The sequence below is a fragment of the Cygnus olor genome, chromosome 4 (assembly GCF_009769625.2).
Source record: "Cygnus olor isolate bCygOlo1 chromosome 4, bCygOlo1.pri.v2, whole genome shotgun sequence".
NCBI lineage: Eukaryota > Metazoa > Chordata > Aves > Anseriformes > Anatidae > Cygnus > Cygnus olor.
Window position 1 is genome coordinate 53,863,361 of NC_049172.1, and position 15,862 is coordinate 53,879,222.

The 15,862-nt window shown below is 36.3% G+C and overlaps 1 protein-coding gene and 1 long non-coding RNA gene across 5 annotated transcripts in view; one reads left to right on the plus strand and one right to left on the minus strand.

Annotated features, from left to right (window-relative positions):
- The first annotated feature begins 1,696 nt into the window (after positions 1-1,696).
- Positions 1,697-15,862, plus strand: part of TMEM156 (transmembrane protein 156) — a 31,471-nt gene continuing 17,305 nt past the window's right edge. Inside the window, exons 1-5 of one of the 4 annotated variants that reach the window (XR_005819910.1) lie at positions 1,699-2,411; positions 6,391-6,672; positions 8,240-8,500; positions 9,587-9,694; positions 12,762-12,866. Coding sequence is in view for 1 of the 4 variants with exons in the window: in XM_040556782.1 (XP_040412716.1) it covers positions 2,204-2,411; positions 6,391-6,672; positions 8,240-8,500; positions 9,587-9,694; positions 12,762-12,866 (964 nt within the window). In the remaining 3 variants the exon portion in view is untranslated. Of the gene's footprint in view, positions 2,412-6,390; positions 6,673-8,239; positions 8,501-9,586; positions 9,695-12,761; positions 12,867-15,862 lie in introns of all 4 variants that reach the window. The other 3 variants (XM_040556782.1, XR_005819911.1, XR_005819913.1) reach the window with 3 other exon arrangements.
- Positions 4,524-8,227, minus strand: LOC121070128. The gene is made up of 2 exons (XR_005819914.1): positions 7,416-8,227; positions 4,524-4,948 (listed from the first exon to the last, which is right to left on the minus strand). It is a non-coding gene; the product is annotated as an uncharacterized LOC121070128 (long non-coding RNA).

Genomic DNA, 15,862 nt, shown 5'->3' on the forward strand with positions numbered 1-15,862 from the left:
GTTAAACCCATTGAAGGCCCCGTCCTGCGCCATGGGTAGCCTTGTCTGTCTCGAAACCGCAACGCTAAGCACTGCTGTCACTCCGCTCCCTCCATTTAGGTGAAATAAATAATTAGTGACGCGGCAGTTAACCTCCTCTCGGGGTCTTGGTGCTGTGTGGTGTTGAGGCAGCCCATTCTCACCCTTTAATGGACACGCATACCTTGGCTTTTGCCAGATGTCTCATATTTGCCTTACCTCTGCCACCCAAAGCTAGAATACTTTGCCAAATTATCAGCCCGCGTGACAAGTCAGCTTTTCTTCCTACTGATAAAACTGATCGAAGGGTGTGCGAGATCATAGCTGAGGCATGGTGGCAGAAGTTTGACGCTGCAATGATCTACGTAGGGCTTTCTTTGCCTAATTAGTAAGCATAGGAAACCTACCTCGTTGTGTGGTTTGCCTGCCTGTGCTCTTCCTGGCTGACTTTAAAAGATTTATCCGCTTTTAACTAAATTTGACTGAGGAGTACAGTTTTGTAAGGCACTAATTGTTTCATGCTGTGGACAAATTATTAGCTACATGGAGAAAAGTGTGTCCCCGAGAAGGAAAACCCACACGTTTCACTTCAGTTGGCCAGTCAGTCCAGGCAGGTGCTGGTTTACACACACATGGCCATCTCAGGCTAATGGTGTGTAAGGCTTAGGGTGTCCCTATGAGTTGTGGGGCCAGGTTGTTATGTGGTTCTCCTGAACTCAGAGACTGAGCTGAAACATGCCTGAAAAAAAGTCTGAACATATTAGAAAGGGATAGATACATATTGCTTGCCAAAATCCTCCTGCAGTCCCTAAGAGACTTCACTCCTTCTGGGCAGAAAAGATGGGCAAACACCATAAACCCTTGAAAACAGGAAAGTACAAGCAGCTGATATGGCAGATATTTAAGAGGCAGCACAGTCTCTCACAAAGTAGAGCCAATTTGTTAACACAACAAATATAAATTGTGCAGTAGGTGTATTTTACATTTTAAATTCATACCTACGAATTTCTGTATCCTTACTACTTAGGTTGTACCATTCTGTCAAAAAAATATATCATTTTGCTTTCATTTTATTGTTTTCATTGCATAAAAATGCCACATTTAAAATAGTGCATTAAATTTATATTCATTAAAGCTCCATTATGAGTCTTCCTATAGGATGATTACTGTATTTACTTCCACCTGGCTTACTCATCTTCTGAGCCAGCCAGATGCCAAGAAGGGCATTTCAGGTTTGTAGGACATTTCTTATTTTAGCTTCAGTGGCATTGTTTCAGTTTGGTAGTACTCAGTACTAAATGGGTTGTGGGAAAAATTCTGTGTCAGAAGAGAGATTTCTGAATTAATTAAATCCTTCATACTATAGGTAATCTATATTTGCGTAAAATTGTTTGCTTTTACTTACGCATTATTCAGAGTACTTTTATATGGAACATTTCAGAAATGCTCTTTGCAGTCTCATCTGTAGAAAGAATTTATAGAATATCATGGTGGACTTCACTTTTCTAATTGGAAAGTTTAGCTGTAAAATTATGACTACTATGTATAGAAATAGCAATGGCTCTTCCCAGTCTTCCTGTGATGTAAAGATTAGTAACGTACGCACTGAAGACACCCTACAGATTGGCAACACATCCATTGTCTTTTGAGAATATAGCAGCAGTGATGCTATGAACATCTCACACTCAGTTCCTTGTACTTAAAACATTGTTTATTTACTAGATTAGAATTTTAATGATCAAATTAATAGTTTATTCAAGTCTTAAAGATACTGTATTATGTCAAATTATAACACGCACACATGCCAGCCCCAGGGCATAGGTATATAAATAAAACAATAAAATCTCCATATCTGACTCATCTGGCTCTGACTGATTTTTATAATGTGGTTCTGACTCACTTTTTAAAGAATCTTCTTGGCCAAGTGAGAATAAAATTCCTTCACAAAGATGATTACGTTGTTGTTCAGAAGGTATATGAAAGTGGCCATTAGGGGGTGATGTTCCTAGAACAAAATTGCCCCAAATGAGTAAAATGGTTTCTGTGCATTTTTCTCATATTTTCATCCCAGTACATTAGTTTTATCTTCATTTTATTCATTTGAATCATGCGCAGCCATACCAGTGTAAGAACAGAAGTTACCTCTCTTCAACTTAACGTAGCATGAAGTAAAAAGAAAAGTCATATGAGAAAAAGGAAATGGATAGATGTTATTTTGCATAAAGCCTGCACTAAGTTAAAAGCTAAACCAGGAAGTTACCACCACTATGCTAGATGGAAGCGCTTCAGTGGCATGTGCTTGATTTTGAGAAAATCAGAACTCTTCAGATTAGTACTAGGAGTACTTACCATGTTTATTTTATGCTTACCTGAATTTTTCAAAATCCATGAAGGTGAGTGATCAGCTTTTAAAAGAGCCTTTATTTATTCTAAACTCTGATTGCAGTTGAAAAGTTCACATGTGCTTTCCTGAAAGTGGTGGTTATTATATGGGCTTACATGGACTTTGTAAAACATATAGATTGTTTTCTTTAGATTTTTTAACCAAAGAGTTAATTATATGTGTTAATTTGGAAGGAGTTTGCCATTCATTTATGTACATAGCAAAAATGTTGTAACTATTTCCATGCAACTGTACTTTTACTATCTTCAGCATGAAGGTAGTATTTAAAATGCTTATGTTCTTCCATAGCAGCTACTCATGTCTTAAAAAATAACTTTTTTGAAATTCCTGTACTTAAATGCCTATAAATCTTTGTACAGTTACTATCTGGTGTGAGATAGTGTTTATGCAAGTGATATGCAGTGGTAGCATGATTAAAAAAAAATAATAGAGCAGAATAGGTGAATTTATTGAAGCAAATCTTTTAACCCAAATCCCAAATACATGTTGGTGACCCTAAAGGTCAGTACTGTATTTAGGATGAATGCAAAATGTACGTGTATAAGTAATGCATTCAGTGCTTTCTTAAAAATTCATAAATAAATTAATATTAAAATAGTTTTGTTACAGCTGTTCCTAAGTAAGCTTTTGTATGAGATAAATCTAATAATAAAAATAATCCCCTTGCCAAATGGTGTGTGTTCCTAGACATCATTAAATTATTTATGAAGCATAATTTTCTGCAAACAAATTAGTATCAAAGCATGCCCAGATTAGGTTACTTACATCTACATTTTTATTTTCATTCACCAAAAAATGTAATTGTGATACTAACTAGAATATAATTTATAGATATTTATAGATTATAAACCAACACACGATGTCATAAATTTCAAATGTTATAAAAACAATCATACGGTTTAAGATGTTGGAACAACTAATGTTTTACCTCCACTCAGAAGTAACCAAAGTACTTGCTATCACAGACCACACAAATAAACAATGGCGTGAATATTACCAGAAGAAAACATTGATATTACTGTCAAACATTAAAGAGCAATTGCACTTTTCCATGATATTTGCCCCCCAGATTATCCTTGGAGTTGCTTTATGCTGCAATAGCATGATCATTGCAGTTCTGCTATTGATGTATGGTCTTAATCACATTATGTCTAAAGTAAGATGTATATGGGCAGAGTGGAGCACAGAATTATATTTAGAAAATTATGATCATAGTCATATTTTGGATGTTCTAAAAACTATAGGACTGTATTACAATGTCTTAATTATGTGAGGAAGTAAATATGCTGAACAATTTAATTTGAAAATTCCAAGGAATTGGAGTTTCTGGTTCACTGAAAATCTTCTGTTGGAAACTGGTTTTAATTCATGTTTGTAGCAAGCCTAAAATGTACAAAGTTCCATTGCTGTAGCTGTTTCAGATTTCTGTCTACCACATGAGGCTGTGGACATTACTTCCCCACACAAATTTGTTGTCAGAAATCTTCTTTGAGATGTGAAACATAGGCACTGTACCTTCCTCTACAGGTGATTCCTAAATGAGTGGTTGAGACCTAATCCCATAGGCTTTTCTAAAATCACATTAAAGCTGTGGGTGCTTCAGGTTTTTTGTATAACATAAGTGAAACTTAGATATTTTTTTTTTTTACAGAAATTTTGAGGAAAATGAATTTGCAGAAAAAACAAGCCTTTAAAAATTTATCAAAATGAATTCAGTTCAGCATTGCCAAAAGTGAAAAGTTTCTTTTAAATTTGTAAAGCAACCCACCAGTTTTGGTCTCTGAAACTTTAAACTATGTTGCTTTAGAACAGGAACTTGTTTTGGAGCCTGAGGCACTCAGTCCCAGTCCTGTACAGTTTGGTGGACTGCATCTCCTATAATCTCTCAGTTATGCGTTCCCCAAGTTGTATAGAAGGCTTTGTATCTGCCATATTATGGGATTGCTACCATTTTTGTAAGGAAGTGACAAAAATGCAGTTTTACACACTGCTGAATTAACTCAAACAGGGCATCACAGATCAAATTAAAAAAAAAAAAGTTAATCTAATCCAAAAGTGAAATATTTATGATTTTCTGGATGGAAACAAGTTTTTTTTTTTTTTTTTTTTCCTGCGAATAATTTCATTTTAATGGAATTGGATTTTCTATAGGAAGCAAACAAACAAACGAACAAACCCAACCTGTAAATAGAAGCTTAGTAAAGGAATTTCATAGTCACAGAACTTAACATTAAGCATGAGTTACAGATTTTTGAATATAAAGCAGTTTCCTAGAGATGCTTTGCATGGTTTCGTCTCAGTAATCCTCATAATTCTTAAGGTTGTCTGCACTCATATTTCTCGAAACCCTTTCCACGTTTCCAGTGGTGCTCACATTTGGGAAGGGATGTTTCCCAATCCTGTACTGAGCAGCAAAACTCTGGTACAGCTGTCTGTCTGCCACGTAATCCACTGGGAAAATCCCACCTTTTTGCTGCCATGCTTACTGTTCAGCAATGCATATTCTTCCCTGGAAAGTCCACGGTCCTGTGAGATGGGAGAAAGTGAGGTTTAGTGATACTGAATGGCTTTCTCAGCAAAGATCTTTCGAGAGGAGAGTAATACCCTCCCTAACAGGACAGCATTCAAGGTTTTCCATTAGTTTAACATGCCTTTTACATACCTACAACACGACCAACGCTGGGCAGCTCTTGAGCCTGTTTGCTCATGCGGTGCATGTAATGCAAAACGGAGTGCATGGTGCTGTACATAGACCCCTGCCTCAGCACAGTCAGTGGATTCACAAGTCCTGGTACAAACTCCTTGGTGAAAGGGACACAGCAGGGAATTGCCGTTAGTTGACCCTGAAAGCTGCAGCAGTGGTTTTAGACTAGTTGCCCAGATGCACCACGCCTTGCCAGGAGGGTAGAGTAAGCAAAGGTAACTGACTTTGGTGCTGGATTTCAGATTTTATTTCTGTACTCTGCCTGAAATCCCTCACTGAACTGTTTCTGAGGCAAGCCCGCTACGGTGTGAGCACAGATGGCTGTTGAAACTGTCAGATTGCAGCTCAGTACTGGAGCAATCAAAGGCCGCTTTCCTGCCTATACATAAGGATTTATGAACATATTATCCCAATTACTCATAATGAGTGGTAGATGCAAAATTTCCTCTTCAGAGATGCAAAGGTAATACCAGAATTGGAAGCTCAGCTATAAAACTATGGGCTAGTGCCACGTCAACACATGAGCCTGATTATTTGTGTTCATAAATACAGATTTCATGTTGGGGTCCCAGAAGTTTTTTACTCTTACAGTTCTTTCATATTGAAAAAATACTTCAAGGTTAACTCAAGTAAAAATACATGATTCATACAATAAAGCCTTACTTTAATAAGGAGGACAGCTAAAATAGCACTCGTTAATAATGATACTATGTGTTTTTTGTTATTTGCTAGAATTGCATTAGTGCGCTCCAGCTGCAGTAATTTGATACTGAAACTCAGCTAACAAAATTGGTTATAATTAAGTTTCGTGATTGAATATCAGAGAGCAGGAAGGGTGTGGTTGGACAAATCAGCAGCATTTCTCTGTAGTTTCACTGTAAGGTTTCAATGTCACTGAAGAGAAAGTTTTCATCCTCACTATAGCTCTTTTACAGCATGATCACCCTGGTGTATGGCAACTGCACAGTTCCAGGGCTGTGTTACCCTTTTCAAACATGAGCGGTTTCATCTTCTCTTCAAGTACAATGAAATCTGAACAACTTTGAAACAGGAATGAGACTAGAGATGACCGCAAATGCAAGTTAGTACAGCAAGATATTCCATGGAATTCAGCAATGCATTCACTATGCTGCTGTAATTCTCGAGAAAGAAAGTGCATTTCATTGTATGATGGTTAAAGGATATGTTACGTGATACGTAAACACACGTACTTGTCTATACCCTTTGAGACGGTTTTGCTAATACGATACTCTTTGTTTTTCAGCTAACACTATCATTGTTTCGTGCGTGGATACCTGTTCATTAAGTAACACCACTTTTCCACTTTGCACTTTTAATAATTCTTGCAAAAGATCACTGCAACAAAGAAGAGAAAACCAGACTATCTTACTGAAGACCATTGTAAATCATTCCAGTTTCCAAAATATTCCATGTATTTGCCAGTCCTCTAGTAGGGAACAACAATCACATACTAAATACTCAGAATGTGAATCCAACAGAGATGTGGATGTTGATCATCAAGGATCAGGAGTTATAACTAAAAAAAGTAAGTAGGAAAAGCATAACACTTCATTCGGAAGCAGTTAATTACAACAAAAAATGCATGGCTTTGTTTGCTATTTGAAAGAAAATGATAACATGGTGCTGGTTCTCTATGGGCTTTGAAAGTTCTATGAACATTGTTTTTTTTGTTTGGTTGTTTGTTTTTGTTTGTTTTTGTTTGTTTGTTTGTTTTTGTCCTTAATAGCTTTTCTTTGCATTGCTGCAAAATGTAGGTTTTATGACAGATTCTCAGCAGAAAAACATGAGCCGCAAAATGCCGATTTCTTCTCTTTGAGGATCTTATGTAAAACCATGTGTATGAGGGAGGGTTCATTATCTTCAGGGGGATTTGTATTAGTCTGCAAGCAGGGTGCTGTGAGAAAAGAGTGCCTTATCCAGCAGCCACCTGGAATGTTTCTGTTGCAAATCTGACCTCTGCCATCTGTTTTTTACGAGCACTCTTATATCTCTATCTTTATTCTATAATTCTTGCTGGGTTTTCCAAAATATTTATTTATAAAGAGTTGTAGTTTTTGATGAGTTTTCTTGAAGAATTTGCTTTTAAAAGTCATTGTGGAACTCTGCTTGTTGATGGCTGATATGATGAAAGCAAGTATCTGAAGAACTAAATCAAAGATGGTAACAGTCTAGGTGGCAGCTACACAAGAAATAAAAGAACTAAAATAACAATGTTCCTGCTTATAGCCTGTGGTATCCACAACTGTTTAGCATTAAAAATGGCCTTACCTGTTTGATGGAAGGCAGCACTGAGTAAGGACTGGCCCAGCAATATGAAGAAGAGCTCAACAACAACCACAGCTTTTCAGAGCAGTAGCAGCATATTCCTTCTGTGCCTTATGCACTTGTATCTGGAAATCTGGGGGAGAGGATGCTTCTGAATTTTGCTTTCCTAACATTGTCAGCAACAGGGGCAAGAGGCCAAGTCCTGGGTATAAGAAATGCAGTTCTTTTCAAACTGCATCACTTTAGTAAAAAGTAGCTGTCTTTCCGAGTGTGGAAAACACCAATGCAGAAAATATGTGGACAATCTCTGTTCTCATTTATACCTGTACAACTCTAACACAACTGACACAGTCTCACCTACATGTATTTGTTAACATTCTGCGAGTCTCACAACTTGTGGTTGGAAATGGAACAAAACCCTTCTGCAACTGATAGCACAGAGGCTAGATGTACACTTCAGATGTCTAGCATCATACAGCTTTTCCTGTTGTTTTTCTTCGTAGCCCAATTTTTGTCTTTATTAGCTTTGACAACAGCTGACAAAGCAACAAAAATCTTAAAAGCTTCGAAGCTGGTAGTAAAGCAAAAAAAGAAAAAAAAAGGCTATAATTTGCTAAGGAAATGTATTTTGTGTAGATAATCAATACTCCTCAGATCTGTTCAGAATGGTTTTACATTTTATCCTTTTGTCCATTTTTATCATAGTCAGTAATGTAAAAAATTACTATTTGTTTTCACAAATGAGACAGAAAAAATATTTATCACTCCTTCTAAGAGTTGTCTTCCTTTGTCTATCATTATATAACAGTTTTTGTTTTAATTTGTAGATCCAAAAGAAAAAGGCTCATTGGAAGAGCAAACAGAAGATGTTATTTATTTTTACAAATATTTTAATTTCACTATGCTTCATGCAAATGAAGAAGTAGAGGATAATATCTTCTATATGCTGGAAATCCGCATCGACAACTCTACAGTCAGAGGAAGAAATGCAGCTGAAGAATACCTAAATCACTCCTGTCTAGCAGCAATGATCGACGACCAAAATGACTGCATAAATATTTCACTGCAACTGGAGTCTTACGTGGAATGTAAGTTACAAAGGAGAGTCAGAAGGGAAATCAAACTCGGAAACAATTTGAATGTTCGAGAAAATCTCCAATAGGTAGTTCTCTGCTTTCAGAAACCACTTGAAAGTATTTCACAACAAAACAATGCAATTTTGATCATACCACAGAAAAAGACCATCTTTAATAGTCACCTGACAGTTGTCTATAGTCAACTGTTTAGCTTTGCTTTTATTTTCCCTAGAAGCTATACAGCAAAACAAGTGTCTGTACATTCAGTTTGCCTTTTTTTTTTTCTTCTTCTCCACTTAATAATGACAGACTTACAAAATACATGTTTGAAAAAATCTGGAATTACTTTTTCCTATTCCCTCCCTCATAATGGCATAACTCTGCTGTGGTAAATTAAACAATTTCAGTTAGCTAGAAAGAGCTAGAAGAACCAGAAGACACGTTTGACTTTTCCTAATGTCCTGCTGCAATATCCTATGTTCAGCCTGACTTAAAAGAGAAATATTCAACTGAGCTAGGCTTAGTTTTCCCAGAGGACAAACCATCAGCTTTTTAAGTTTCACTTTGTGCTGCAGGAGATTGCCTGACCACAATCAGGGCTTCCAGTACATGTATGCAACACTTCCCATCAGGGAATTGTTGAATAATATTACATTCATTTAGTTTTATATGGCAAATACATTTTATGCTGTAACTTTGATGGAAAACAGTAAGTGTTTTTGAGTTGGCTAAAGCAGTGTAAAATAATTCCAGGGAAAATCCTCTTGAAGAGAGGGCAGATTATGTCTTGTTTTTTGTTTGTTTGTTTATTTGTTTGTTTTTAATAAGTAGGCCTAGCTATGATACTAGTATAGTTTTTAACTTTTTCAGACATGGAGAGACAGATACAGATGAAAATGAAACTAAATTCTGGGTAGAAAACTCAATTGCAAACAACAAAGAAGGCTGAAAGAGAAAGGCACAAACTTCTGTTTTGTTTAAATTTTCATCTGTGGGGATAGGCATAGTCAACATATACAACTATCAAGACAAATTATTCTGCTTTTTTCTGTCAGCGTTTTCCTGCTTTATTTAATCCCTCCTACTTTTTCTGAACAGATCCAATGTGTATGGCGAAGATCATTTGGCTCAGTATGATTCTAGTCATCATTGTGTTTACTATTTCAATCGTCATCTACAAAATAGTTCATGAAAATGGACAAAACTGTAAGTAACAAAAAGTTAGTCTATGTGAATTTAAATTTCTACACAATGAAAAATCTGCTATAAGGAAGTTGTTGATTATTAATGTGGTTCAGACAACAGTATTTTAATTGTAATATGATAGGAGTTTCTTAGAGAGGAACTGGAATACTCAGATGATTGATGCTATCCCCTTTCACCTTGGAATTGTGGATGCAAATCCAGCTTGGTGGTGGTGAATGAAGTATGTTTTTTTGACAGATGCTTGGTGGCCTATGATCTTTAGTCCAATGAACTTCTGGTTTCAGAGTCATTTTAGTAGATATAAAGATTAAAGTTGAGCCTTAACAAAGGTCTTAAGCAGAAATGCCAATGACCAATAGAAATAGATAGAAATACCCTTTCCTTCCTGAAGACGATTCATCTAGGTCATGGTCAAGAAAAATTATGGGTTAGATATGAGGAGACACACACTCAGCCGTCTGTCCTAAAAACTGGTCATCTGAATTCACAGTGGGGGTGCAATGCCACAAAGGTCAACCAAGTGGTGTCTTCTTTGTCCCAGAGCTGAATTAAGCTCAGATAACATTTCTTCTCTGTGCTGTTATTTCAGCAAAGAAAATAATGCTGTGATTTCTGAAACAACACTATTTGACTACTCCAAGTGATTAAAAAAGTAACTTTGCTATGGAAGAACTTGTCCTTACTTCAGAGACTGAAACAATTGTTTGTGCATAATGCACTCACCACCCTAAAAAAGCTCTTCCTATGCAATTCGCTTGGAATAGAGGCTGAAATCAGGGTTTACAGTATTTCTTCTAGCAATATACAATGGAGAAAGCAACAATAAATGGTAGGAGCACCTTAAGCATGAGACTGTTGAGCAACCAAGATAAAGTCCTCTGTGCAAAAAGAGTGCAGAAAATTGACCTTTTCAGCTGCTGGTCTTCATTTTTCATCAGAAGTCAGAGGTAGGTGGTAAAGGGAGCAAACTCCCTTTCGTCAATGTGAAATGAGTGTTACTTAACCTGCTACCTGGGATAATAGCTTTCAGATGCTTTTCACAGCAATTTCCTGAGACCTTCTGCCTGTTTCAGCCCTGAGTGGGTAGAAAGCCTCTGGAGAACCAGCATTTAGTTGCTATTACCAGACAGCTGTCCATTTCTCTTGTAGTCCAGAGCTGCAGAACAGAGACCTTCATCACAGGGGTAATGAAAAAATGATAAGCTACATCCATTCCCGTGATCATCCTAATTGTATCCACAAGCAGTTTTGTAATGAAAGAGCAATAAAAGTTTAGATTTAGTCATAACTGAACAGAAGGCAGAAGGAGGCCTACACTCAAGATGTTTCTGTGATTTTTAAAATGTAAATATTTTATGCATTTATTTTTAATCAATTAAGTGAAACAGTAGCTTAAAATGACATCTGTTGCATCCCCCTCCAAATAACAAAAGAAACTCCTTATCAGATTATCTTGATTGAATAGCATGATCTTTTACTTATTGCTGGAACAAAAGTCTGAACCCTATTTTACGTACATAAGAATCACACAAACTGTAAAATAGGTCTTTATAAGTGGGCCATTAACTATTCTAGTTTGAAGGACTTTTACTTGCAATTTGAAAGCTACCATAAATGTCATGAGTTAGATTCTCTATGCTTTGAGTCATAACATCTCATTTTTAATGCAGAACCATTAGTAGCGATGAGTAATGATTTTACTGCCTTTATCCTTAAACACCGTTTTTCTATTAAATGCAAGTTTTTCAGAATTGTTGTGTACACAAGCAGGGAGGAAAAGATGCCCTTTTTGGGCTTCTGATTTCTGATTTACTTCTAGAATATGTTTTCTGTTAATAGAGGAATAGTATTTTCATGAGTTAAATTTACAATGTATATCATATACAACAGCAGTATCTTACTGGCAAAAAGATAAGCACATAAAATTAGTTTTAAGGGTTTTATTTCTTGTATGTATATATTATGCCACCTTTAATTAAAAGTCTACATGCTGCTTTTTTTTCTATGGTGCCTAAAGAATCTATCAGAATATTACTATGTGCCTAAAACAGCTGCTTAGAATTTTTACAGTCATAATTCAGTTACTAGTTTTTCTCTCAATTTCTGAGCACTAGTGAAAGCTGGTAAGAAATATGGAATTATTCATTTCCTCTCGAGACCTTCCAAGACTTTCTTCTAGGCAGACTCTGAGACTCTTTGAAACATTAATGAAGTTATTTCCAAGAGTGCATAAAATAAAATATCCAAATAAACTTTGAGGAGATTACAACTGATCTATGACAAAGGAGCTAAATTTGAAATTAGTCCTTTTGCCTTTACTCTTCCACTCTTGTCTTACAGCCAGTTCTAGAGCTTCTTTTGACATTAACTGTTAGAGCACATATTTAAGGCTTCAGCATATTAGCTCTCACCTGGGTATTCATAAAAACGTCATGACCTAAATAACGCTAATTTAATGAATTTTTAAAGATGATTTTTTTTCCTGGCATTCTCAAAAGAAAAAAAAAAATCAGTTCTGTTGTGTAGAAGTGGGGCAAGTCTGCTGTCAGAAGCTGAGTCTTGAGCTGCTGTCACTGTAGAAGACTGCCATTGAGAGAGCGGCAGGATGATGGAAAGCACTGGGTGCTGAGGGCAGTCAGAGGTGTTCAACCCAGCTCTATCTTCTCTCAGTGGTGTAGGGCTTGTTCCTGTACTGTGCTCCCAAAAATGAACACCACACACTTACAAAGAAGCTGTCAGCTTCCTAGGGAGCCAGTACACTTCATCCTTGCTATTACCAGAGCATGCGTGGTTACTTTTTTTTATAATCTTACAAAGTCTGCTCAAGTTACATGCTATAGAGAAGGAAAGAAGAATTTGAAAAGGGCAAACATGGAGTCATAAAAATTCACTTGGGAAAATATAAAACATCTGACCCTAGGTTTTCCTCCTGACCTTACTTCAAAACCTTCCTGTTTCTTCATGGAAAGTGTTAAACAATTTAGGCATAAGGGCTGTACCAGCTTTCCTTCTAATAAGTGCTGTCTGTATTTCTATAGCTGAGGACATCTCATTTTGTTTAAAACAGATTGTAAACACAGAGGAGCAGCAGCAGTTTATACTATTCAAAGCAAAAAAGATTCCAGACATGCAATAACAACCGTTTCTGCTACTAAAATTCATCTTTTTCCTGGTAAGTAATACAAAAGTAAAATAAAAACCTAACAATTTGTGAAGCCTGGGGAGTTCAAGACAGGCCTTTTAAGACTTTCCTGTCAAGGGATGTTTCAGTTTTGTTTCAGAGTTACCTTGATCCTACACAAATTTGATCTGGCTTATGTTACGGATACATATTTCTATCGGAAATAAATATTTCTCACAGTGAAACTCTACAAAGACTTATGTATGTGGGAATGCTTCTCTCAGTTTTCCAAATGTTTTGCATTAAGGACTTTGCTGTTGTTTTCTTTTACCTCCTTTTAATTTTTGGTGATCTTGTGTGCCATATTTGAAGCCTGGCAGCTGAGTGCTTTGAGTGTGTATGAAAAGTGTACACAAATATACACACATGTATGCTCTGTGTGTTTTTGGCTTGACAAAATCTGCTAGTAAAGAATGGAATGGATGCTTGTAGCAGGACTCAGGAAATGGCTCTGCTGGCATTTAGAGACTATTCCTAGAAAAAAATCCCAACAAAGTACAATTTAATAGTTTCAGATAGGTATTAAAATGCGATCTTCTGAGAGTATAATGTGGCTAGCCCAGATAAATTAAGAGGCATGGCTAAACTCCACGTTTTGGTTGCAGAAATTAGAATTTGATCATAAATCTCTGGGTGAGGGGAAATGAGCAGATACAGCTCTGAATGTTACTGATACTGCCGGAAAAGTCGTATGCTTCAATAAATGCCATAGATTCTGGTTTCACAAAGGGAGCTCTGGCTTTTTAAATATTAATATGAACATGAAGAATAATAGCTTTGAATGGGAAAAACAAAACAAAGCAAAAAAAAAAAACACAACAAAACCACCACCAACAACAAAAAAAACAACCACAAAATACCACCAACAAAAATCTCCCACCAAAACAAGAACAACTACAAAGCCAGCAAAGGAAATAAATGGTTTTAAATTTGTCTAGGTTTGGCTACCTTGCTTTTTGTCTTGTCAATTCCTTGAGAAATAGAGGAGGCTTGATAATTTCCCTCTACAACTCAATAACTCACTGAATTTCAATTTTACCTAGAAAATAGTGAATAGCTAGCTCCCCGTCTGTCTGAACTCTCCTGGGAGTACAATTTATGCTCCTCAGTTTTAGAGTGCTGGCTACCTCTAAGATTTTATTTAAGATTTAAGATATTTATGAGCTCATTATTTTCATCCCCCAGGAAAGGAATTATCTCTGCCACCTTTTGTCTTTAGTAGCTTCACTAATACCATAACTGTTTTATCAGCATGTTCACAATGGCATCTTTAATGTTGTATATCCAAAGGCATTTTTGATGATGAAGTTTTATGGAAATTCAAATCTAGTTTTACTGTGCTGAAGAGAACAGGAATCACATATTGGTCTGTTGTTCTTACCTCTGTGTTCTTCCCGCTTCAACCTATCAGTTTAACCCAGAAAGATGCTTAGTTGTAACTGCAATAATGGGCCTTATTCTAATCTGATACTCATTGATTTCACGCACCATAGTTCCGATCAATCCAGTCAATTTCCTGATTTATACTAATATAATTAAAAGTAGAATCAAGACCATATGAAAAATGTTTACATTTTTTCCAGTTCCTTAGTTTAAGATTTGCTATTGTGATAGTGGATTATAAATAGTGTTTGATTACTTATTCAACAGCCCTTGATAATATTGTAATTATCATTAGTGTACAGCTTGGAATCTCTGAACACAACATTGAGGTGCACCGAAGACAATACAACCATCCTGGAAACACTGCAATGAGGATAAATAACTGTATATATAAGCGAATATGACAGTATCTCATGTAGATGAAAAGATGTACAGGTGCTTCCCAAAGGTTAGTCAAAGTTCAGAAAATATGAGGAAAGAAAAAGAAGGAAACCTGCACTTTGAAAATTAGAATGTTTTCCTACATAGGCTCAGTAAATTAGTGGCTTAATATCACTGGGGTCCTACAAATAGATAATTTACAGCATGTATGCTAGTCTTGTGAAACTGTTAGTGCCTCTACGTCCACAAATTATCATCATCCAGTCCAGTGTCCCTTTTTTCCAAGGAGGAAAAATCTTCAGTAAATTCTCTAGGGCAGGATTAAAATTACAACCTTCCAACTTTAGAAATTCATGATACTGTGAATGATTAGGCACATACAGTGGAAATAGGGAAGCTTTAAAACGTTCTGGTCATAAACGTTGGCTGTATCATGTCTGTGCTGTTAAGCTAAATTAAAAAAAAAGAATGAGAGCGTGTACAGAGCTGTACAGTGCATGTTTTCTAGACTTTAGATCTGTTTCTGCCATTACATTTATGTAAAATAGTCCTTTGAGTGGCTTGAATTGACAAAACACAGTTGCCCTTTAGTGCAGCCACAAGAGAAAGGAAAGAGAACAGGATGCTTTTTCATCAGTGCAAGAAATATGTGTTCTTTAAGCAGCTGACCTGTATTTCCAGACACAGAGCATTTTCATATCAAATAGGACTCGCTAGTAGTGGAAAGTAGTAGTTCGTGGAAAATAAACCAAAGGTGAAAAATCTATTCCTTGCTTTGTGTTCATCACAGAGAATGTCAGGGAGATTCCCACATCAGAGGCTTTTATTGCAAGACTTTCTTTTCTCAAACTGAAGAGGCAGTTGAAGAGGTTTTGGAACAACTTAATAAATTAATAATAGCAATTATAAGGACTAGATAGTATTCCCCGAAGTGTTTTAAAAGAACTCAGATAGAAATTGCTAAACTGTCACGTACAGCTCACTGCTTAAATCGCCTTGGTTCCAGTGAAATGGAAGGTAGCTATACTTACACTGCTCTTACACTTTTCCTTAACCCACTTTCCCTGAAACACTTAAATACCCTTTCCACTACTAGGAACTGATTAAGTATAGCTATTCTCATATGACTGTATCCTAAAAAATTAACTCCTGGGGACATGGCACATGTTGGGAGCAGGCCAGTGTCTATGAACTATACACTACACTGTTCAAAAAAAAAAAAA